Source organism: Thermobia domestica, chromosome 6 (assembly GCF_964235325.1).
Source record: "Thermobia domestica chromosome 6, izTheDome1.hap1.1, whole genome shotgun sequence".
Taxonomy (NCBI): Eukaryota; Metazoa; Arthropoda; class Insecta; order Zygentoma; family Lepismatidae; genus Thermobia; species Thermobia domestica.
In genome coordinates, this window is record NC_137459.1 from 95,895,721 (window position 1) to 95,919,830 (window position 24,110).

General features: G+C 31.0%; 1 protein-coding gene across 1 annotated transcript in view; it reads left to right on the forward strand.

The window, feature by feature from the left end:
- Nucleotides 1–235: 235 nt before the first annotated feature.
- LOC145687243 (uncharacterized) overlaps nucleotides 236–24,110 on the forward strand; it is a 74,881-nt gene continuing 51,006 nt past the window's right edge. The window contains exons 1-5 of the mRNA XM_081760717.1: nucleotides 236–569; nucleotides 1,047–1,129; nucleotides 1,877–2,188; nucleotides 20,280–20,317; nucleotides 21,487–21,578. Of these exons, the coding sequence (XP_081616843.1) occupies nucleotides 236–569; nucleotides 1,047–1,129; nucleotides 1,877–2,188; nucleotides 20,280–20,317; nucleotides 21,487–21,578 (859 nt within the window). The remainder of the gene's footprint in view (nucleotides 570–1,046; nucleotides 1,130–1,876; nucleotides 2,189–20,279; nucleotides 20,318–21,486; nucleotides 21,579–24,110) is intronic.

The following is a 24,110-nucleotide window of genomic DNA, read 5'->3' on the forward strand; positions in this document are numbered from 1 at the left end:
AACGTTGATTAAATTAGAGAATTTAGGAATAAAGGATAAACATTGGGTAATGCGAACTGGAATTCAGCTAACCATTCCGGCTATTTAAATATTCATTTTTCTTATTATTATTATTATTATTATTATTATTATTATTATTATTATTATTATTATTATTATTATTATTATTATTATTAACCAAATGCATGAGTCAGGTCTACCTAACAGAAATCGTTCCAATTTAATGAAAGGAAAAATGAACACTGATAAGCTGAAGGTCAATAAGAAACCCTCTCGTGTGTCCGCTTTATTCGTTACACTGTTTGACTCAACTGTTTCTTGTAGTGATGATAGTGAGTTCGTGAAAGAAAGTGTAAATATTGAAGTTGGAAAGTGCGTAAAATTAAAAACCAAACATAATAGTTACTCTTCATTTTATGTAAGTGTACAAGGAAATCAGCTTGATACTGTATGTAATACATATGTGTGGCCAGATGGTGTATTGTTTACTAGGTTTATGGGTCGCCTAAAAAGTGAAATAGTTGTAGAAGAAACTGAAAATGAATTGAGCGAAAAGGAAGAAAAGTCAGGTAAATAAAATTGTCTTTCTTTGTAGCTTAAACCAAATATGAGTACCTTGCACTTATTTTATCAAAATGTAAATGGTATTAATACAAAAGAACGGTCTTTCACGGACGAAGTAAATTGTGAAGATTACGATATCTATTGTATTACAGAAACATGGCTAAAGGAAACAAATGCACATTTCGTACAATTATCAAATAAGTACAATATCATTAGGAAAGATAGGAACCTGACACTAGAAAACAAATCTAAGGGAGGTGGGTGTATGATTTTAATAAACAATAAATACTCGTATACAATGATACAAGTTCCTGACGATAGGTTGGACGTAATAATATTAAAAATTTTAATCCCTGACAATAAACCACTTTTACTATGTTTGCACTATTTTCCACCTACACTACCGTTAAAGAATTTTATAGACTACTGTGATTGGTTGTGTTCCTACTTATTGACAATAAAAAGTAATTTTATAATATTAGGTGATTTTAATGCTGGAGGAATTGACTGGAAAACAGGGACTGTAACAGCTAGCAATTTTTATGCTAAGAAAAAAGCAGAAAAGGTAATAGAATTAAGCAACCTTCTCCAATTAAACCAGCTAAGTAAGTCCTATGATGCCGTAAATAAAGATAGAGTACTTGACTTGTTGCTGACGAATATAGAAAATAGTACAATTAATTTTAATGTTGAACCATTAACTAAAATCGATCGTTTCCACCCACCATTTGTATATTCATGGAATACTATAAGAAACAATAGCTCAAAAAAGAATACAAAACAGACCAGTAATTATGACTTCAAAAAAGCTGATTTCTTGCAGGTTTATTACGGAATAAAGAAAATAAATCAAATTAATGATCCTACCAACAATGTAGATAAAATGTCTGAAAATTTGTATGACAAAATATATGAAGTTTTCGATTCCCATGTACCAAAGAAACTGTATAATAATAATATGACATATAAGGACCCGTGGATGAATAGAGACCTTAAATCATTAATAAATAAGAAAACAAAACATTTTATAAAGGCCAAACAATCAAATAATAAAATATGGTATCAGAGGTACTCCGATTTAAGAAAGTTGGTCAAAAAGAAATATCTAGAGGCTAGAAAATTTTACTTTTTAACGTTGGAGAACAGTATTTGTAATGACAGTTTGTACTTCTGGAGAACATTCAAGCAATCACATAACAAACAAATGCCAAAACAGATAAAATATAATAATACATCAGTGTCAGAAATTTTAGATATAGCAGAATGTTTTAAAGTTGTATTTCATAATTCTTTTAATTCTGATTCCAACCAGAATAAAAAATGTAAAGTTCTGAAACTGACAGAAAATGATAATTATGTACCCATTTGTACTCCATCTTTCACGCAAAAAGAAATAATTGAAACAATCAGTAAAATTAAGGGAAGTACTACACCTGGGCCTGATAACATTCCATATTATATCATTAAAGCCTGTAGTAATGAAATAGCGTCAAATTTAGCTATTATATGTAACACATCGTTAAAGACTGGAGTATTTCCTTCAAAATGGAAACAAATAAATGTTGTGCCAATATACAAGTCTGGTGATAGATATGATGTTAAAAATTATAGGCCTATTAGTTTGGTAAGTGCATTCTCTAAGATTTTTGAATTAATCGTACACCAACATTTATATTTTAATGTAAAGAATGTTTTAAGTGATACGCAACATGGTTTTTATAAAGGTAGATCGATTGCAACGAATCTCATTCATTTTACAGATTTTACGTACTTTGCACTAAAAAGTAATTTACAGCTTGATGTTATATATATTGATATGTCAAAGGCCTTTGACTCTATTGATCATAAATTACTTCTGAATAAATTATCAAACATTGGCCTATCACCGTCTTATATTAAATGGTTTGAAAGTTACTTATCAAATAGAACTTTTAAGGTAAAAATTGGCAAGGTAACATCTACTCAAGGTCATATAGGGAAGGGAATACCTCAAGGGTCTCCCCTGGGTCCGCTTCTTTTTTCTCTATTCATCAATGACCTACCAGGAAAAGTAAGGTATTCAAAAATACTATTATACGCAGACGACAAAAAGCTCTTTAGAATGGTTAATAATGAGTATGATAATTATCTTCTGCAGAAAGACTTAGATGCAGTAAACCATTGGTGCGAGAATAATTTATTAACTATTAACTCTGGAAAAACTAGATATATGACATTTACTAATAAAACTCAATACTTTGTCAGTAAATATAATATTCATGGAGTAAGAATAAACAAAGTAGAGCAAATTAAAGATCTTGGTATTACTTATGACAGACAATTGAAATTTAGTAATCACATAAATGATTTAGTGCAATCAACGAGAAAAACCATAGGTTTTATCTTTAATCAATGGCCTGATTTTTTAAATGGTAGTTCTTATGTGTACTTATATAAGACACTTGTTAGATCCAAACTTGAATTTGGTTCAGTCGTTTGGAACAGCTTGTCTAATATACTTATTAACAAACTTGAAGCAGTACAGAAATGTTTTATACGACTACTATGTTATAAAATGAAAAAGGACTACTATTCACACGAGTATGAATATTGGTTAACTTATTGGGGACTTCAATCTCTAGCAGAAAGAAGAAATTTTATGGATAAATACTTTATTCAAATGGTATTGGATAATAAATATAGTAGCGATTACTGCTTGGAAAATATAGGAATAAGAGTGCCGTGTTATAGTGTAAGAAGTCAGTCAACATTGGTAGCACTAAATTCAAAACGCGAAATATTGAGAAGAATGACAGTGTCATATAACAGTTTAAAATGAACATTTATTGGGAGAAACAATAGAGCAATTATTTTATTTAATTATATTTTTTCCAAAGATTAATTTGTTTTAACTTCACGACAAGGGCCTTCATTTTATTATTATTATATATCTTTAGATTATTTATTTATAACATTTTATTCAAATAACCAATATTTTATGTGGACATGTGACAATAGGTAACCAGGATCTTTTACATAGAAGATACGAAATTTTAAGCAAAGTTGACTCATTATTTTAACGATAGTTAAATGAAACTTTAATTTCCATAGTTCTGTTAATAGTATTTTATGATATTGACTGTATCTATTTTAATCTTATTTTATAATCAGCTTTAATCTTGTAATGTGAATATATTAAATTTCTGACAAGGGTCTTAACCTACTAATATTCATTCTATATCACACATTTTCTGGTCTGTTTTAAATGATTGTATAATAGTCCTAACATAGTGCTGTATTTTTGCCAATGAGCTGTTCACAGCACTGAAAATAAAGTTATTATTATTATTATTTAAATATTCCGCCATTTGACAGACCTGGAAAATAATTCTTTTACGTTTTATAATCTTCGCCCGACTGTTTTTACAATTGTGCTTATCTCCTTCTTCCTATCCCTTGCTTTTCTTCCGCGTTTTCCTTTTATACTAATATGAAGAAAAAAGACAATTTTTTCGTAAACTATATGCAATCAAAATAATATTATTAACAAAAAATGATGAATAAAACCCACCTCTTCTCTCCTATCCGTTTTTAAAATATTTTTATTTGTCCTTATATACATTTTACTTTTTCCCCTTGAAAAACACTCTTGAAGCTTTGTAATTGCGTATTGCTAAAGTTTCTGAAGATATAGTCCATTGGCACAGATATAGCACCTGACCAACTTGTTTCTAAGTCCAATATTCAGTTTGGTAGCTAAAAATGATTATTTGTTTGGATATAGTCATTCTTTGATTTTCGTTCCGTGAAATTTTTTGGGGGGAATAGTAAAAAATGTAAGGGTGTCAGGCTTTAAATTTGTGTTAGATAAAACCTGATTTCCATGGGATTTTTGCATAGGTTTTTATTGTTTATTTTCACTTTATAATTGTCAATTTTGGCCCCTATTTAGGGATTATTTGCATATTCCCTCCAGTGTTTAATTTGCTGTGCATGTTGTATTTTAATGGATTGATTTGAATCATATCTTATAAAAAGAAACTCAATTCATATTTTTCACTCTTTGTTTTCTATACTAATTTTAAATGATTTCAGCATTAGCAAGTATACTACCCAAGGCTACTGTAGTATTAGTTAAACATATATATTTGAACCAAAAACGGTAAATAGTAAAATTATTAGGACATCAACTCTAGAAGACTCCAATGAATATGTTATGTAGCTAGAAAGGAAATACTTTGAAAATTTTAACTAGTAAAAGTCAGCACATAAACGCAAATGGGAACACAATATTAAAATGAATCTCGCAGAAATAGAAATACAAAGTATAAACTAAATCCAACTGGCTAAGGATACAAGTCATTGAAAAGCTTTTGTAAACGAAACAATGATCCTCAGGTTTCTATAACCAAAATTAAATTATCATTAAAAATAACTTTACCACTAACTGATTACCAAAAGACATTGAGATTGGCCTACCAATAAATTAAGAATGAAAAGTGGGAAGAAGCGGAAATGACTGTATTTCCTGGACAAACAGAGAAATACTTGGTAAAATAAACACTTGTGTGTGAGTTAACAGAGAGAGGTATATATATATATATATATATATATATATATATATATATATATATATATATATATATATATATATATGCTTGTTTACTAGGTGTAGAAGATAGTTTAAAATGAGTGAATGAAAGCTGTAAGGAAACGGATTACCTCCGTTTTGAAACGAATATGGAAGCTAAGAGAGAGAGAGAAAAAAAATTCGGTTTAAAGAACGCTCGACGTCGCAGAGGGGTTATTGGAAACGACGGAGAGGGGAAATAGCTTGTCTTGGTAGTTCTTGCACTTTGAAAGAAAAGAAAGAGGGGGACACAATGTATACTTGTATTGGTGAGTGTGAGAGAAAGAGAAAGCGACCGAAGTTTATTGAATGGGTAGGATTGTTACGTGTGCTTTGAGCTGAGTTGAATGAGAGCTGAAACGGTTAGATTTATGGCATTCCAATGCAAGGAAAAAAGGGTAGGGGGGAATAAAACTTGTTTGGAGGCCATATTCTACGATTTTTGGTAAACTGAGAATGAATTTTAAGATATATTTTTAAAAACGAAAATCAAATGGATAATATGAATTATTAACGAAAGGATTGGTTTGTTTGTTGAGAGCAGTGGCGTATGCAGAATATGAATATGTGGGCGGCTTATTGAGAGTAAACTAAGAATGAAGGATATGTAGATGTTTTTCAATGATCATTTTTGGCTATTTAGCGTTAATATAAAGGTATTTGCACTATTTGAAAAAGGAAAATTAGGTTTTGAGTATCATATATGTCTATGTAATGCTACATTATACGGTTATGATTACTAAAGCAAAGCACAAGAAATTTATAGATTATACATATTTTAAAAAGTTGTGACTTACCTAATTCAGACTGTCCTCTTGCATGTTCGAAGGCACTTATGGGAACTGTATACGAAAAAAATATGGTGGGGAAAAAAACTTCTTTAGGCAACGCGGGAAGCGACAGAATATTTTTGCCGGTAAACGTATGAGTCATTGCCGTTTGCAAAAGTAACAACATGCGGTTACTTACGAAGGTAGATGAAGAAAGCCCAACAGAGTACTGACAATGTTGGCTGAATAGATGGTGCTGATGGAAGAAAGAAAGATTTTCCCGCATAATGTATTTAAAATGGCCATAACTTCTAAACTGACGACGTACGGACAAAACAGACTACAGATATAGATTTTTTAGGTCAAAAACAATATAGAATGACACCTTACACGATGAAATTGAAAAATATTTTCCAAGGTGTCATTGGCGTCGAAAAAAGGAGGGTGATCACATTACATTTTTTGCTTTTCACGGTAAACTATTGGTCGTAGAAAGAAAAGAAAGATATTTTCTTGAAGCTTAAGACCTAACAAATACTATTATACAAGTTAGAACAATGTAACTTTAAAATAAAATTTTAATCAACTTGCATAATCAATATGGCATCGATTTTTTTGAAACTTTGGAAATATGTTTATTGAAGGATATATTTTTACACTAATGTATAAAATGAATGATATTACCAAAATAAACACCATTTTCGCGCCTTTTTACCGCTACCGGTGCGCGCCGCGTGGTATTGGCGCCCGGAAAATGGTTTTTTCGAGGCGGGACGCGTAAAATATTACCGCCCGGAAACTGCGCGGGGTATTGACGGTTATAAAAACAAACAACACTCGGTAACTTGCTATGGTGTATGCACACACACGCACATTCTTATACACACCAATGTAAATGCTGTGTGCACAGATGGCGTCGTTTAAAAACAAACATGGCGGTCACTTTAGTGACTTTTAATGGGTTTACTTTGCATCACTGATATATACTATAACTGGTAAGGTTTATAATAAGATTATTTTATATTAACCGGAATGTATAACATTACATATTTGCAATTAAGGTACTGGACGTTTTATGTGTTATATACACGAGTAAAAGAGTAAATTAAGGTACTGGACGTTTTATATGTTATATACACGAGTAAAAAAACATGGCGGTCACTTTAGTGACTTTTAATGGGTTTACTTTGCATCACTGATATATACTATAACTGGTAAGGTTTTTAATAAGATTATTTTATATTAACCAGAATGTATAACATTACATATTTGCAATTAAGGTACTGGACGTTTTATATGTTATATACACGAGTAAAAGAGTAAATATTTTTAATATAAGAATACGTATACGTGTAAAAAAGAAACAAGTTAATAAACATAGTTAAATGTTTATATTTTTATTTAATATACATTAACGGTAAGACTATACTATACAATGAACACTTCGTTATTTAAAATTAAATAAATAGTTATTGGGTAACAGTTATTATATATATATATATATATATATATATATATATATATATATATTTAATATTTATTTTTATATTCTCCTTTTCTATGAAAAAATCGTAAGAATACTTACATTGTCTTTTAAATTATTCCATCGTATCTATTTAAATTATTTTCTTACGGATCGCTTGCTAAGCACGCTCAGCTTATTTATTGGATTTTTTCTATAGAAACTCATAAAGAGAAACTGCGTTTCGAACTTGTAAATAATTCGCTTCATCAGAAGCTCACCTTATTTTTCTTAACAGAACACTCATAGAGTGTGATCATATTAAAATTGCTGTAAACTTGTAAATAATTCTTATTTTTATTATTTCGTATTATTTTCAATAATACTCTTGCAGCAACATAGTTGGGATTATTTTATTCGTTTGCTTCATTAGAAACTCATAATGAGAAACTACGTTTTGAACTTGTAAATAAATCGCTTCCATAGGAAGCTCACAAACAAGTTAGTGTCTTATTATGAACACAAATAATTGGAAATTCCAAGAATTTCACACGAATGTTTCCGAAGATTGCCGAACTTTACCGAAGATAATCACAAGTATTTATCAACAATTCCTGTACACGTTTGGTAAATGTACCACACGAATGTTTCCGAAAATTGCCGAACTTTACCGAAGATAAACATAAGAGTTTATCGGCAATTCATGTACACGTTTGGTAAATGTAACTTCCAAAGAGTTGTAACTTTAAAGATCACCAAAGGTATACTTGAAAGTTTATTGTTAGATGTACGAGTAATTTGCAATAATTGTAACTTCGTAACAAAATTGGTGTTTTAAAATAACTGTAATAACAACACAGAGTATAACGATAAACAGCTTTACTTTAACACTCCTAGTTGTATAGGATGTGTTGCAGTTTGATGCGCAAAATTTTTACTTTCAAAACTTAATCTCGTACACAAATACATTTAGTTTGAAGTCTCGTACTGAGGTGTTTCAAAAACCATAAAAATATTTTTAATTAGTAACAGTAATATTACGAAATGTAACAAGTATGTTGTAATAAACACAAACTAATTTCATGAACATTCCGCATCGTTACACAATATGTTATAACACTTCAAACTCGTAAGAACAGCTACGCTGTGAACTTGTAAATAAGTCGCTTCCTGTGGAAGTTCTGCTTATTTTTCTTAACAGAACACTCATAGAGTGTGATCATCGTAATATTTATTTTTTCTTAAGAAAACACATATAAACTGTAATTCATCAAATAATATAAAGTTTTTTATCTTCTTCTTTTTCTAAAAAACAACACATGTTAAAGTATAATCATATTAAAACTTTCTAACTATTTTTAAAAGTAGCTACTCTGTTTTTTCATTATACTAAAGTAAATGTTCACAGTTAATGTAATCTTGTTATATTTTTAATATTTCTTTTATATTCTCCTTTTCTATGAAAAGTCGTAAAATCACTTACAATGTGATTATTTTTTTGATCGCTTCGTTAGAATTTCATTGATTTTTCTATACGTGTTTGCATTTGTTGTGTTCTATTATAACTTTAAGGTATTTATATTGTTTTTCAGTATGCTAATATTGTACATGTATGTATGTATGTGTCAACAATTAATGTTTGCAGTGTTACACTGTTATAATGCTTTTCAGTATACACTAGTATATGTATTACTAATTGTGTATATACCTGTGTGCATGTTTTAAATATACTTTTGTCAGTATTCATATTACTATATTATTTGATATAGTTTTAAAGTAATTATTTTGATTTCCAGTATACTTTTTTTTATTTTTAGTTATTGTATAAGCGTTAAATCGATTGCATAGCATATTCTTAATTTTTAATGGATCGCTTGCATAGGAAGCTCAGAGGAATTACATTCTGAAAATTCTAAAATGTGATCATATTAAAATTGCAGTGATCTTATAAATAATTTGCTTCCATAGGAATCTTTAAACTCTCAATGAGTGTAAACTTAACAAAACTTTGTTAAAAGCTCTCAACAATCTGTGATCGTAATATTAAAGCTCTTAATAAATTATTCGTAGCAACTTATTTTAACGGATCACTTGCTACGCAAACTCAAAACAGCTACGCTGCAATCCTATGAAAAATGTAAGTATACTAAAGAGAAGCTCGTTTCTAAATATGGGTAAACGTATTAAAAACTTTCTAATTTAAGTTTTCGTATTACTAAATTTGTATATACATGTGTACTTGTTCAATTTCTTTTCAGTACTTCTATTACTCAATTGTATATGTATGTATGTATGTAAGTGTTTCCACTTGATGTTTTCTCTTTTAACTTTTCATTATTTTCTTGATCGCTTCATTAGAAGTTCGTTGTTAATTATGTAAGTGTTTGCATTTGTTGTTTTGTATTTTACACTTTTTAAGATATTTATATTATTTTATCGCTTCATTAGAAGCTCGTTGTTAATTGTGTAAGTTTTTGCACTTCGTGTGTGCAAGTTTACACTTTTTAAAATAGCTATTTTGTTTTGAATATACTTAATTGTATATATATATAAAAGTTTCAACTTGATGTTTTCTATTATAACTTTTTAAGGCAGCTATTTTCTTTGATCGCTTCATTAAAAGCTCATTGCTAATTGTGTAAGTGTTTGCACCTCACGTTTGCAATTTCACAATTTTTATATTGCTTTTCACTATACAATATTATGTGTATTACTAATTTTATATGTACCTATGTGCATGTTTTGAATACAATTTTCTCAGTGTTTATATTACTTTGTAGTATACGGTTTCAACTTTATAACCTATTGCATTTGTAGTACATGTTTAGTAAGAAATCTTTCTTTCACTACTATTACACTTTTAGGGGAATATCAAAATAAACTCTTAACGGAAGTATCGTTAGCAATAGCCAATAACGTACATGGTATAATTTCCCGTAAACTTTTTTTAAAAACTGTTATTTTTTCATTATTAGTTTGTATGTATTTAAATTATTTTTCACGGATCTCTTGCTAAGCAAGCTCAGAACAGCTACGCTGCAATCCTATAAAAATATAACTGTACTAAAGAAAAACTCGCTGTACCATACTCAAGTACAAATATAAGATATAATTTAATTTTAAAATTACCAAAATAAACTAAATATTAATTCTTTTCTAATTTTTCATACTGTTAATTTCCTTTCAAACGTTTTTTTCTGTATATGTATTTCAAACATGATTATTTCATTCTTTCTTATATTTTTTCTCTTTGCTTATGCTATTTCATTTTATGGTTTACTTACCATACAATAAGTTTGCGTAAAAGATTACAAACTATTTGTAATTTAAAAAACAAATAAAAACAACAAAAATACTTTTATCGAAATAATATTTTTATTTTTCACAATTTAAAAGTGATTACAAATGTTATAAATAAAATTGTTGGAAATTATATAATATAAATAAATACGTAATGTTATATTCTATTTTAATTTTAAATTCAGGTAAATGTAAACAAATTTATCATACTAAAAATTTTCTATGTTTCAAATTATAATAAGTATTCTACAATAGAAAATTTATTGTATTTACATTGTATAACATTCACTTCGTTTACTTATTTCACTAGCACATCAAACAAATTAAAAATTATAAATAAACTCTTTTTCTAAGAAAAGCTCTGTGATTAAATCGAGATAATTTTTGTTTAATAAAATATTATATAATGCATAAGTAAAACTCCAATCATCTATTTCAAAATCATGATATAATGAAAAGATTTCATACAGTTCATCAAAAGTATCCATTCGTACCATAACACGCCATGCATTATAGCACAACATTTCATAGTCCACAGTAATACATTCATGTTCATCTAAAATATGGGAATTTTGAAAACATCCAACACATAAAAGTTCATATTCTGGCTTCCATCTTAAATACATTCCAACACGCACTGTTCTGTCACAAAGAAAGAACTACAATTATACACACATGGTATGTTTCCTGTAGGCATTTTTGTCTTTTTTAAAAACAGTTCCACTAAATCGAGAGTATAAGAATCTAGAAATGTCAGTGATTCATATGATAAATTAAATATATTTAAAAGTGTTTTGTTTCGTCTGTAATTATCGTCTAAGCAATGTTTCTTCAAGTACAGTTCAAACACTATGTCACGAGTTTTCTTATTAATTACAAATTCCCACACAGCACGTTGTAATCGATTATTATATGATAATAAACATAAATGAACGCGTTCATAGGATATTCCTAATAAACAAGCACAACAAAGTAGTGGTTCATACAGTTTATAATTTTCAAATAGTTTTTTATGCACAAGTCACTTTCTTTAAATCGACTGCACTTACGGTTCACAATATCTAAATCATGAATTTCAATATGCGTATTAGGATACACTTTTTCAAATTGTATTTCATCATCATTTCGATAAAATCTTCTAAACGAATTACAATGTTCTTCATTAGAATATAATAATTTCACTTCACAAATATTATCATCATCTACAAAATATAACTTTCTTCTTATTAGCAGTTTTCAGTTCTTTCTCTCGTGACGAAATATACTCGGAATGATATACCCGTCTACTACACATCTTCACACATACTATACTATTTAAGTAATGTGCCTGTGTATACAAAAATAAATCTGCGCATGCGCATAAACTTTTAACGATTGCGATTGCGTGTTAAAAGTTAGTATTTACTTTTATTGGTGAACACAGCTTCCATTGTTAACCAGAGCTTCAAATTGCAACATGTGTTTTACTTTTCATTATACAAGTATGTATGTATGTATATTGTTGTTTTTTAAAGTATAATAACATCAAAAACAAAGTAAAATTTTATTCTATATCTAAAACACAATTAATGTTGATACATATTTTTCTAAGTTCACACATGTTTTAATATTTTCGAATCATTTTTTATTGGTTCGCACATTTTAATATTTTTGAAACATATTTACAAGTATGCTTTGGCATACGAACCAACAAAAAAATTAAAATCAATCCGTAAAAATTACGAGAAGTTAAATAAATAAATATGGAGTTTTGGTAGAAAACGAGTCTGTTAATAATACGACAGGTTAAAAAATAAATAGTTTACGTAGTAAAACAAATTGTGCAGAAATTTTCTACAAAGCGTGTTTCTTGAAAAAACAAGAAATAATTATTCGTAGAATCACACTTTTCAACTACGAGTTTCCAAAGAAACGTTAGAATACATAAGCAGAGTTTTCTTTGGAATTTTTAACACGTTCACACAAAGTGTTCGACTAATTTATTAGGAAAATATAGATAATAAGGATTTTCAAAACATTTCTCCTTTATTAGTTCACAAATAAATTATTTAAGTTTTAAACTTTTATTCTGCTCTAAAGCAATATATATTAAGTTGTAATACTTTGGTATGTATTTTATTATTGGTATTTATCTTTTAATATTTTCTTAAAACGTAAAATAATATTACAAAAATTAAAGTAATGCAAACATGTGAAACAAAACTAATCTGCAAATAATATAAGTAAATGCAAAAGAAAATAAATATCAAACATATGTTACTTTCAAACATTCTAAAATTTTTTTTCGAATTATTTATTTCATTAACAATTTTGTAAAAAACAAGAAAAAATATTATAATGCAAAAGTTTATTTCTTTATATTTTCATCACATTACAATACAATAAAAGTATAATAATAAGAAAAAACTTAATGTTATTATCAATCATTACACATAATAATAATTATTATTATTTCGTGTTTGCATACAATACACTCAATATTATAAAAAATTTTATTTTCCAAATTAAAAAAAATATTAGTTACTGCAAAAATATTTTTAACCCAAAGTGTTTTTTCTGCACCTTTACAATACAATGTTAAATGTTATTTATAAAGTTCATATATAAGGTTACGTTTATGTAATACAATATAATAATAATAATAATAATAATATACAAATTTAACATAGTTAAATGAAAATATTATAATTCAATCAAAGTTAATCCGTGTAAGTTTAATGTTTAATTTGTTTTTGACAACGGAAGTACACTGTATTCTACTAGTAATTTTATTAAACAATGCAAATTTATTTTATCATCACACGCCGTTAAACAAAATTCACGAATAATAAATTCATGATTTCAAATCTTAAAACCTTGTATGTCAATAATGTATTCCTTAACACATTTTAAAATTTTATGTTTACGTTCTAAAAAAACGGATCAACCAATTTAGTGTTCACGCACTTTGCGTATAAAGTTTATATTTGCAATTTCATTATGATGTTTATGATGTTCTTCAAACAAATCAATAAGAGTTATGTCATTGGATAACAGCAAAAGTTCCAATATCATGAAAAAATAAACAAGGATGTTCAAAATGCAGTAAACATTGTTCACAAAAAATATTATTAAAACGTAAGTATGCACTTATAGTTTTTAAAACAAACTTCACTAATATGTTCTTCACTACATGATACACAAATCATGTTTTTTTCGGAAAACATAATATTCATACATACTTCGTCAAAAGTTTAAAGTCTAAATCGTTTTTTTTTCACTTTTTGTATGTCTTTATAATATTTACACAAATACAACGTTCACTTTACATCTGCAGTTAACTTCACATATGCTTTCTATCTTTCGTTCTAAAAATATCAATCACTTCAGTGAAAAATTTGTTGTCCCTTTCTTCAATGAGATCATAATGCATTTCATAAAACCATTTCTCCTGTGTAATATACCAATAATATGTGATTTGGCATATGTATAAAACAGTTCATCGATTTCTATTTCTATCAAACTTGATATTGCTCTTTCCACCAATTCTTCTTCACTCATAAATAAACATTCGTCGGCCATTTGGTTCTCCACACTTTCAAAGCAACCAGTAGAAATTAAAATTTTGTTCGTCTCCCAGTCTTTAATAGCATTTAAAGTGCACTTTGAGTCCACTTTAAAATTTCCGCACATACAATCCAATGTACAAAATCTTCACGTTCTTGATAATACCGATGGGGATCCTGGTTGAAATTCTTCTTCCTCAATATCTGTATCATCATCCGAAGAAGATGATAAATAAATATATTTCACAGTATCTGGAGAATCCGGTCTTGGGTTTACCGGCAAATCCCTATTTTCTGTCTTCGTCTTGTTCTCCACACATGGTGGAGAAAGTGAAGTCTCTTCATCGGCGTACACAAAATCTTTTTTCTGCATAGCAGACCACAATCAAGATGGCGCCCACCAACAGCATCAAGTTCATACAAGTCACCTATTTCTTTTCAAAACAATATTTAAACATGTCATTAACACAATACAAAAAGGTAAAAAAAATTCTTTACACTAATAAAAAACTCCCAAAATTCTTTTCATATATACGTTCAAGGTAAATACTATTGTCTTCTTTTAAAATTCTAAATCATCCTGTCTTTTACTTCATTTTCAAGTTTATTCCCGTCCGCGCAGGCATTTCTTTTCCCATTCGCTCCCCGCGCATTCCCGCGCCGCTTCCGCGTTTTCGGCATCCAGCACCGGCTTAAAAGTCTTTTCATAAACATTTCGTCTATTGTGCAATATTGTCTTCAATTTCCCACGACATCAACATCTGATATTATTCTTTTCTTTTCTTTATAACAATCTGCAATTGTTCAATGATTTTCCAAGGTTTCTCTTATATTATTCTTTTCTTTTATTTAAATTTCTTGCTACAATGTATTGTATAGTTCTATTATTCTTTATAACAATCTAACATTGCTCATCACCTAAATTATTATTCTTTAAAGCATACAGTTGCAACGTAATGTATAGTTCTATTATTCTTTATAACAATCTGCGATTGTTCAATGATTTTCTAAGGTTTCTCTTTTATAATTCTTTTAAAGAGTACACCTGCAATGTATTGTATAGTTCTATTATTCTTTATAACAATCTAACATTGTTCATCAGCTAAATTATTATTCTTTAAAGCATACACCTGCAATGTATTGTACAGTTCTTTTATTCTTTATAACAATCTAACATTGTTCAATGATTTTCCAGGGTTTCTCTTTTATTCTTCTTCTTTTGAACATACAGCTGCAAAGTTTCTCTTTTATTATTCTTTTTCTTTTATTCAAAATTCTTGCTACAATGTATTGTGTACTTCTATTATTCGTTATAACAATCTACCATTGTTCAACAAGTTTCCAATGTTTTTCTTTTGTTTTACTAATCATTTATCTTTTTAACTTTGACATCTCTTAATATTCTCTTTTGTGTAACTCCTATACATACAATAGTACCCCACCGATCACATATCATCATATGTCATTTAAACAATAGTGTATATCTATACATCTAAACTCTCTACCCATTGTCTGGGGGCGACCTTTTGCCTGCGAAGTTTGATCACATATCGCTATATAACTACTTAGAAGGGTGCATTTTCCATTTCGAGTAGCAAGAGTAGTCTTTAATAACTTATTTATAAGTTTCCATACAAAACTTCTTATGATACAGAACAATGGAAGCCTGTTCATTTCATGGGGCAGAGATCGTTGTTCTACATAGTATCCCAAACATTCAAGCTCTTCCTGTTTTTCAATTTCGTATCAGACAAATGCTAAGACCATCACTTAAAAAGCTGGAGCCGCTGTCTCCCCATTTTATGGCTTAAAATGTAAGCAAGCATTTGGACTTGAGGTAAAATCATAGGTCCAACACGCTAACAATAAAAAACATAATATTAGGTGTAGCGTAATGGCATTTTGACGTTATGACATGTGCAACAATTGCGAATTTTCGTTTACTTTCTACATCTCAACGTACGTAATAATAATAATAATAATAATAATAATAATAATAATAATAATAATAATAATAATAATAATAATAATAATAATAATAAACTAACTCTAGGGCCTATGGAACCTGGAGGTTCAATTCCGCGTTCACAAAAGCTCTCCACTGATTTCTATCCGTAGCTAACTGCATCCAGTTTCTACTTTGTATTCCAATCTCTGCGAGATCCATCTTAACATTGTCTTCTCATCTGCGCCTAGGTCTTCCTAATGGTCGTTTTCCGATTGGTCTTCCAGTCAGGACTTTGAAAGCGTTTCTATTTTTTTCCTTTCTAGCTACATGACCCGCCCACCTAAGCCTCCTAGACTTGACGACCCTAACAGTGTTGGGTAGACCATATAAATTATGTAATTTCTCGATATGAAGTTTCCGCCATTCCCATTCCCGTTCCTCTTGGGTCCGAATATTCGTCTCAGGATCTTGTTCTCAAATACTTTCAGTCTATGTTCTTCTCTGAGAGTAAGTGACCATGTTTCGCAACCATACAGAACAACAGTCATGATTATCGTTTTGTATATTTTAAGCTTCAGATTCCTCGATAGAATTCGCGACGACAAGAGATTTTGAACTGAATAATAATAATAATAATAATAATAATAATAATAATAATAATAATAATAATAATAATAATAAATTGTTAATGGTAATGAGTCGGTAATGAGTATTAGCCGCGAGAAGTGCACTAGTGGTGATGCAAGGTAAATTGACTTGGCAAGGTAAAGTGTATTTTCTGGCAAGAGATGCACGTATCGAGAATGAAAAATACGATTCATTATTTATTCATATTTATAAAAAACGATAATTTATTTATATTTTTAATTATTATTTAAAAAATTCTTTAGATTCTCTCTGAGATCTTGTAATTAAACTATAGCGAAAAGAATAACGTATTTACTCTCAAATACAATGTGTTCATTGAAAACTTTTCAAACTTTTTTTTTCCTTTATTGTAAATGAATCACTCTAAGAGGGGATGACTCTCTTCGCTATTAAGTAATATAACATTATCCTTTACGATATACAAAAATAAAATAAAATAAAAATAAAATATAAATAAAATAAAAGCTGCCTCCCACCGAAAAAAGTAGTCATCTGTTTACCCGCTTGCCACCCAAGAAATTAAATCTGGCATGGGCATCATCAGTTAGTCTTAACCTAAATTAAACTATAGGCATTATCAAGGATGCTATAAAATAGCTATTTTATAACATCCTTGGGTATTATTCTGTAGTGGTTTGTCAATGCAACGAAAGATTTGCTTTTTGTCACGATCCTCAAATTTTCCAACAACGGTTACCGAATGAGGCCCTCGGTTTCTAACACTTTCTGCAGAAATGTGGAGAAATTCTGTTGATTCTCTTGGCAACGCTGCTCTATTTGACTGTCGTTTTTAAAGTTCTTTGGCTGTACTGGACTTATGGATAAAAAATATCATTGATTGGAAAACGAAGGTTTACTATAGTTATTATTTATATAATTTGTTTTAAACATTTTGTCAGTGAAATTACGTTTTTTTTTTATAAAAAAAAGACAGAGAGACAAAAATAGATAACATTAACATTATACTTCAACAGAGGAAAGATACCAATCGTAACTGTCTTTTCCTTGCACTGGAAGTTTTCATTTGTTCTGTTTTGTGGATGTTTGAACTGAGTGAATATATTTCAGTTAATAGGAGATATGATTCATTTCCTAAATAACTAGTAATATCTGGAAAAGATAAAAGTTGTTTGTGTGTGTGTGTGTATCGCCGGTAGTAGGGTCTAAATAAATGTTATAATGCATTCATCCAGAGATAATTACATGACACTTTATATGCAGTTTTCCAACCCTCATTTAACGGCCAGTTTCTCTAATAATAATAATTTTATTGTCCTTGAACCAATTATGGCAATAGACAACGTCAAAATATACATCAAAATTACAATGTGTTAACTTTCACATTTAATTTGCGTAAAGTATTCATCTAATGAATAAAACGGTCTTTCTATTAGCCAATTGTATAATTTGTTTAAACACATTCATGGGACTTGAAGATAATTCACTTGGCAACCCATTATACAATTTTATGCCTAGTACATCATACTTGTTCTTCGACTTATTGAGTCTCTTATATGGTACATCTATGAGTTTATTGTACCTTGTATTGTACGAATGCAAGTTGTATCTGCACTGTAATTCAGGTTGTCTGTTTTTCACAAACAAAACAGCTGTATATATATACAGATTTATCACAGTTAATATTCTCAAATTTCTAAATAAAGGTTTACAATGCGCTGTTTGATGTGAATTTGTCATAATTCTAATTACTTTTTTCTGTATTAATAGGATATCATTGATACGTGAAGCATTTCCCCAAAAGAGTATACCTGCAAAATATGCAGTTCTTACGTAACCATCCGACACATGTTTCGGTCTTTTCAGAAGGTAGACAACTCTAGATAATTTACTAGCTATATACTGAATATGTGGTTCCCATGATAACCTACTATCGACATAAATACCCAGAAATTTTACACTATTTGTGATGTCAATATTTGGAACTTCTCTCAAGCCGAATAACATGTGTTGTGTTTTACTTCTATTGTGATGAAAACAATTAGCTCCAAACCACTTACTTGCTTCAGTTAAAACGCTATTTGCCAAATGTACAAGGTTATCTACATCGTGGTTTATGTTCACAAAAGTATAGTCATCAGCATACAATATTGATTGAGCTTGTACACAACTTGGTAGATCATTGATTACTACTAATTTGTAATGAAGTTTGTTACGGAACAAACTCTTGCATTTAAGCCATTTATAAAAAGTGATAGAGTATGACGGCTAAAGTTCCGCTGATCACCTCCGTGATCCGAGGGACATAAAGTTGTTTTAAATGTTAATTTCCTAATTAATTTTTCTTAATATACATTACTCACTTTTATTTCTTTTTCATTTCCCTGCTTGAGTTGTAATTCTGTTTCGCAAATCTTTGTTAATTTCTTGCGTTCTTTATTCTTCAGTAAGTATGCCTTCTTTCATATGACATTACATTGGAAAATTTGTACCTTTCACCTTCAATGTTGGAAACTGTCATATTAAGAAATAACGAAAACAATGTTTCAATGGAATTATAAATTTGTTTCCTTACCTTATCACTCTGAGAGAAGAGTTGCATTAATGGGTGCAGATTGACTTTAGGAGGACTAAGTAGGATGACATGAACCAGATCAAAAAGTAAATAATACGAATGCTATCTAAATGAATCAGGGCAGGAACGCAGCAAGGGGCTCGTGCGAGTGTGTTTTCGTACTGAGTCAGCGGCGGTGGATATATGCATAAACGAGAATAGTTGATAAACACTTAATATGGCATAAATATATATGCTTTGCTTGTGGCATAGTTTTGCGGCCTTTCTATAATCACTTTGTAGACTGCCTTCATATAGCATGTCATTCCATCATATGTTCCTTATGGAGTACTACGTGGTAAGGAGGACATTTTGGATTTTGACCTTATACATATGAGAGATGAGTTCGCGATATATTTTGATTGCTCCTACAATCGTATTGCGAAATAAATTCACATCTCTTCCGTAGATTTTACAGCTTTTGCGCCCCTAACTTAGAATAGCGCCGATCCCCAACGGGGCGTACGTTGTGGGACACTACTCTATGCATCATACATTGCCTATGCTAGTTACCAAGGTAGTGAGTTTTCAACACTGACACATTATGCTCTATTGTCTGTTTTCCTAATATGGTTCCTACTACGCGCTCTCATATAATCCAATAGTCCGAGATAAAACTTTAGTTTTGTCCGTAGTTAGTTAACGTACAATGACGACTTTTATTATTGTAACTTTTTTTTGTTTGTCTGATGCTTAAATTTCGTATAATTCACGCAATTTCCCTGTAAATTTTGTACTTTGAGGACGCCACCTGCAAAACTTAACTTAATACGAGTTCGTTCAGCATTATGTAAGTTTATGTATGCATTACAGTAGGTTTATATATTGAATGGTCATTATCTCACGTGCCGCAGTTCTTAGTATGCACAAGAAGGCCTAAGTGGTCAAATTCGAAGCAGGTCAGTACAAAAGATATTCGGGAATCATTAGCAAAGGGATTTTTTTTAAAATCCACAATGGTTATAGTTAATGTATGCTAGCACGCCTGTTCTTGTTCTGTATATGCTCGTTTATTCTACTTGACTGTATTATAAAAAAAGAATTTGGTTTAAGTGCTAGATAGATCTTGAAATAGGAAACCGAAATTCATCTAACCTAGGTGGTATCATCTTGGACTTAGCGGCACATAGCCTTTGATTCGTCTATTGAGACGGTTTTGCTTTTTAATTACTCTTTATTCACACAGGCATTTTACTAATATTGAATGATGTGCTTTCTTAGTAAACTATAGAAATGTTTTCAATATTAGCAGTACGAATAAACTGTTAGATTCAGGTCAAGTTTAGGCACCACATGCTGGAAAATTTCACGTGAAAGTCAATACTCTGTATCGAAAGACATGTTTATAAGGAACAAGTTTTACAAGTGGCAGAATTAAATAGTAAGTAATACAGCTGTATTTTATGTTTACAAGTGCTGTTCGACAGTTAAAATAAGTAATTGCATATGAAGAAGACCTATAGTAGGTATTATTTTCTGACTGCGTAGTATTTCTGCACAATATGCAAAGACTGTATTTTATCTTACAAGTGTAGGGTCAGTAGTGTGAAACTATTACATATGCTATAGGAACTCAAGTCACTGCGAAAATTTGTTTGCTTTCATTGCCACCACAGTCCCTGTCGCGCCTGCTTCCTACGCGCGTAGGCCCACCAACTTTGCCGTAACCTGACTCGGTTAAATAGTATTCGTGTGTTTTAGTGGCGACTTGGCACAGGTTAGTTGGTGTTTTACATTATATTTATGGCATATATCCGGACGCTGTATTTATACACAAAAATCGTGAAGGAATTGTGTCTTTTTAACAACTACTTCTTGTGGCTCCCGTGAATTTCATCTATAATTTTTCAACAATTATTTCGAGTGATGTGCCTAAACTTGACCTGTACGAACTGTTATGCAAGTTGTGCACAAATAGTACACACTATTAGATGTGTGCATATATCTTTATGACCAGCAGATAACTAACCATTTGTTTTGTTAAATATTATAAACTTGTATATGTTTGCTCCATACGTAAATCCCTTGCACTCATGTTGAGTGTATGCTTATTTGTGTTTATTTGCAGGTCCCATAATTTGCACTATGGAAGAGAGCTTTATAACTGTGAATGGTGTTCCGACCCATGTGTTAACGTTAGGTGGCTGGATAGACGAAGAGGTAATAAACACAAATAGTATTGTATTAATTATATCAGGTAAGTTTCTCACTTTCTTAGTTTATTATATAATGTTCTGTCTGTGTATGAAAGGAATGTGATTACTCTGATTTGCATGAGTTCAGTTTGTAACGTTTTTTTGTTGTTATGGTATATGTATCGCTATTCTGGAAATTAGGTTCGATTTCTTCTACCACAGGTTTTCTTACAATTTCATACTGTGCAAAGATCACTGTACAAAAATCATTGCAATTCCTCGCCTGTCCAATTTGGGTGATTTTTGGATATATTGTAACTGAGGACCCCCTCGTTAATTGTTTATATGTGGCCAACTCCCTATGACCAATCCTGTGACCTCCAGAGGTCACCAAATGTCACATAACAGGTTTTCTCAGAACTGTCGCAAATTTGGCATACAAAATGCAGTACTGATGTAATGGAAGGTCAGAAATCGAAACATGTTGTGGGAGACGTCAGTCGGCGGATTGGTCCTATCGTTACGTTCCCCCTCTCCCAAAGCTGCTCCAGTACTTTCCACACCCCCAGCCTTCGAGCCAGCAGGTGACTTTCTCCTTCCGGTACGTGTGTGGAAAGCAAGAAACGATGACTCTTCCCTCAGCATATTTGTTAAACTAGGGCAACCGGTTGTCCCGCTTTGCTACATGATCTCATGTCTTGATGATGCCGTACAAGTAGTCGTCAGGTTCAAACTCTATACATTCAAAACCGGAACATTCAACTTCGCCTCCTTCAAAATTAATGGGCAAGTCGCTTTCTGCAGCATCAAGGAACGTAGATAGAAGTCTGTTGCTGGGATATCGAATACTTGATACATGTCTAACTTAACCCATGTACCACAACACACTAGGAACATGTGCGCAGGAACCAATAATTCCGGCTCCGCTTTTGCACGTGCAATACCAACCCAATATTGGATCTTCGGGGTACATGTAACTGTGTCCTTTAATGCATTCCAAAGTTGATATTTGACAGAACCTGAGAACAGGGAGAACATTTGCGCACGCAAAATACCAGCCCCTTCTAATTGAATTTCAAACTTATAGTATATTGCGCGTCAGTTTGCACCTTGTTTTAAGCGTATGACGGAGCTAGCTTAATCTGGCAAATCCGTAGTATCAGGACCCGCAACTGCATTTCGAAAAGCATTGGGAATCCTGGCGAGTGCTTTAATGGGAACCAGTTCTGCCAACACACGTTGTGTGACCTTTGGTAACCTCTGGAAGTCACAGAGTTGGTCATAGGGAGTTGGCTCTATATTGATGTTTGGTAGAGTCAAATGATAGACCGGGTGTCTTTTCCCCTTCACCAAGTTTTATTACAAAGTATAATATAATAAGTACAAGTGTCTTTATTTCAATGTCTCTTCCTCAATGACCAAGTGAAGGAATACTAAATGTTTTGCCGGGTGCCCCTTCCACTCATGGCAGTTTCCAGAACACTTTAGCACGTTGTTGGTTAGGCTTGGATTATAAGTTCAAGATGGATCCATAGCCCAGTGCGACATACGGTAAGGAAGAGGTGCTCCTAGTCCACAGCGACATAGGAAGGTAAAGGTTAGGCGATCAGTTGGTCGACTGATCCTGGGTCCCTCGGTGGTCCTCCTTTTATTTGTCCTCCTCGGGTCCTTCCGTGAGGTCCGTCTGCTTTCGGTGTTCCTCGGTCTTCCGTGTTGGCTTACTGTCTGCTTTGTTGTTTATAAATAATAGCACGTGTTGAGTTGACACGTACGTCTGTTGTGATGTGGGGATCCTTGCACCCCCACACTGGAAAAAAAATAATCTGGAAGATTATTTTGAGAAAATACACAGTTGTAATTAGTAAAAAGTAACTGCACCAACACTGACACACTTGATACTGTTTAGACACTAGAAAACACTATAAACACTAGGATACACCTATATCACTATGAAAAACTTGTTGTGAAATATACACATAATGGTAATAACACTGTAGTTCTGTCCCAAATAAGCAGGATCAAAAAACAGTTTATCATTTCCCTCAAAGTGGGTAGAAGTGTCATCACTGTGATGAATAAATATATCAGTTTATTAAGGATCGGTCACATCCGGTATGAGTAGTCTATATCAGTGAAGTCTCTTTCGTTGTAGTAGTAGGCGCCAGTGAATTGAGTCTTCCTAATGGTGTAGATATTTAGCCAATTGGTTAAGTTTTGTTTTGTAGCGAGGCTTATGAAAGGCGAGGCACAATTTAATTATTACTAGAACGAATGAAAAGAGAAGAATCGGTTTTGGAATTTAGTAACTTCATTTAAAAAAAGGAAAAATAGAGAATGTGAATTTCTGGTCACTCTGTATAATGTTGTCAAGAGCCTGATTTTATGAACATCCTGTATAAGGAGAAGAAGAAACGTAATAAGCATTCATGTACGTTCGTATTGAAGAAGCGATGCTAGAAGCAAGAAAGTATTGTATTTCGACCTTGCAAGGATTAATGACTTTTGAAACTAAAAAAAGAAAGAGAAAAAATGTTGATCTTGCATTTTGCGACAAGAA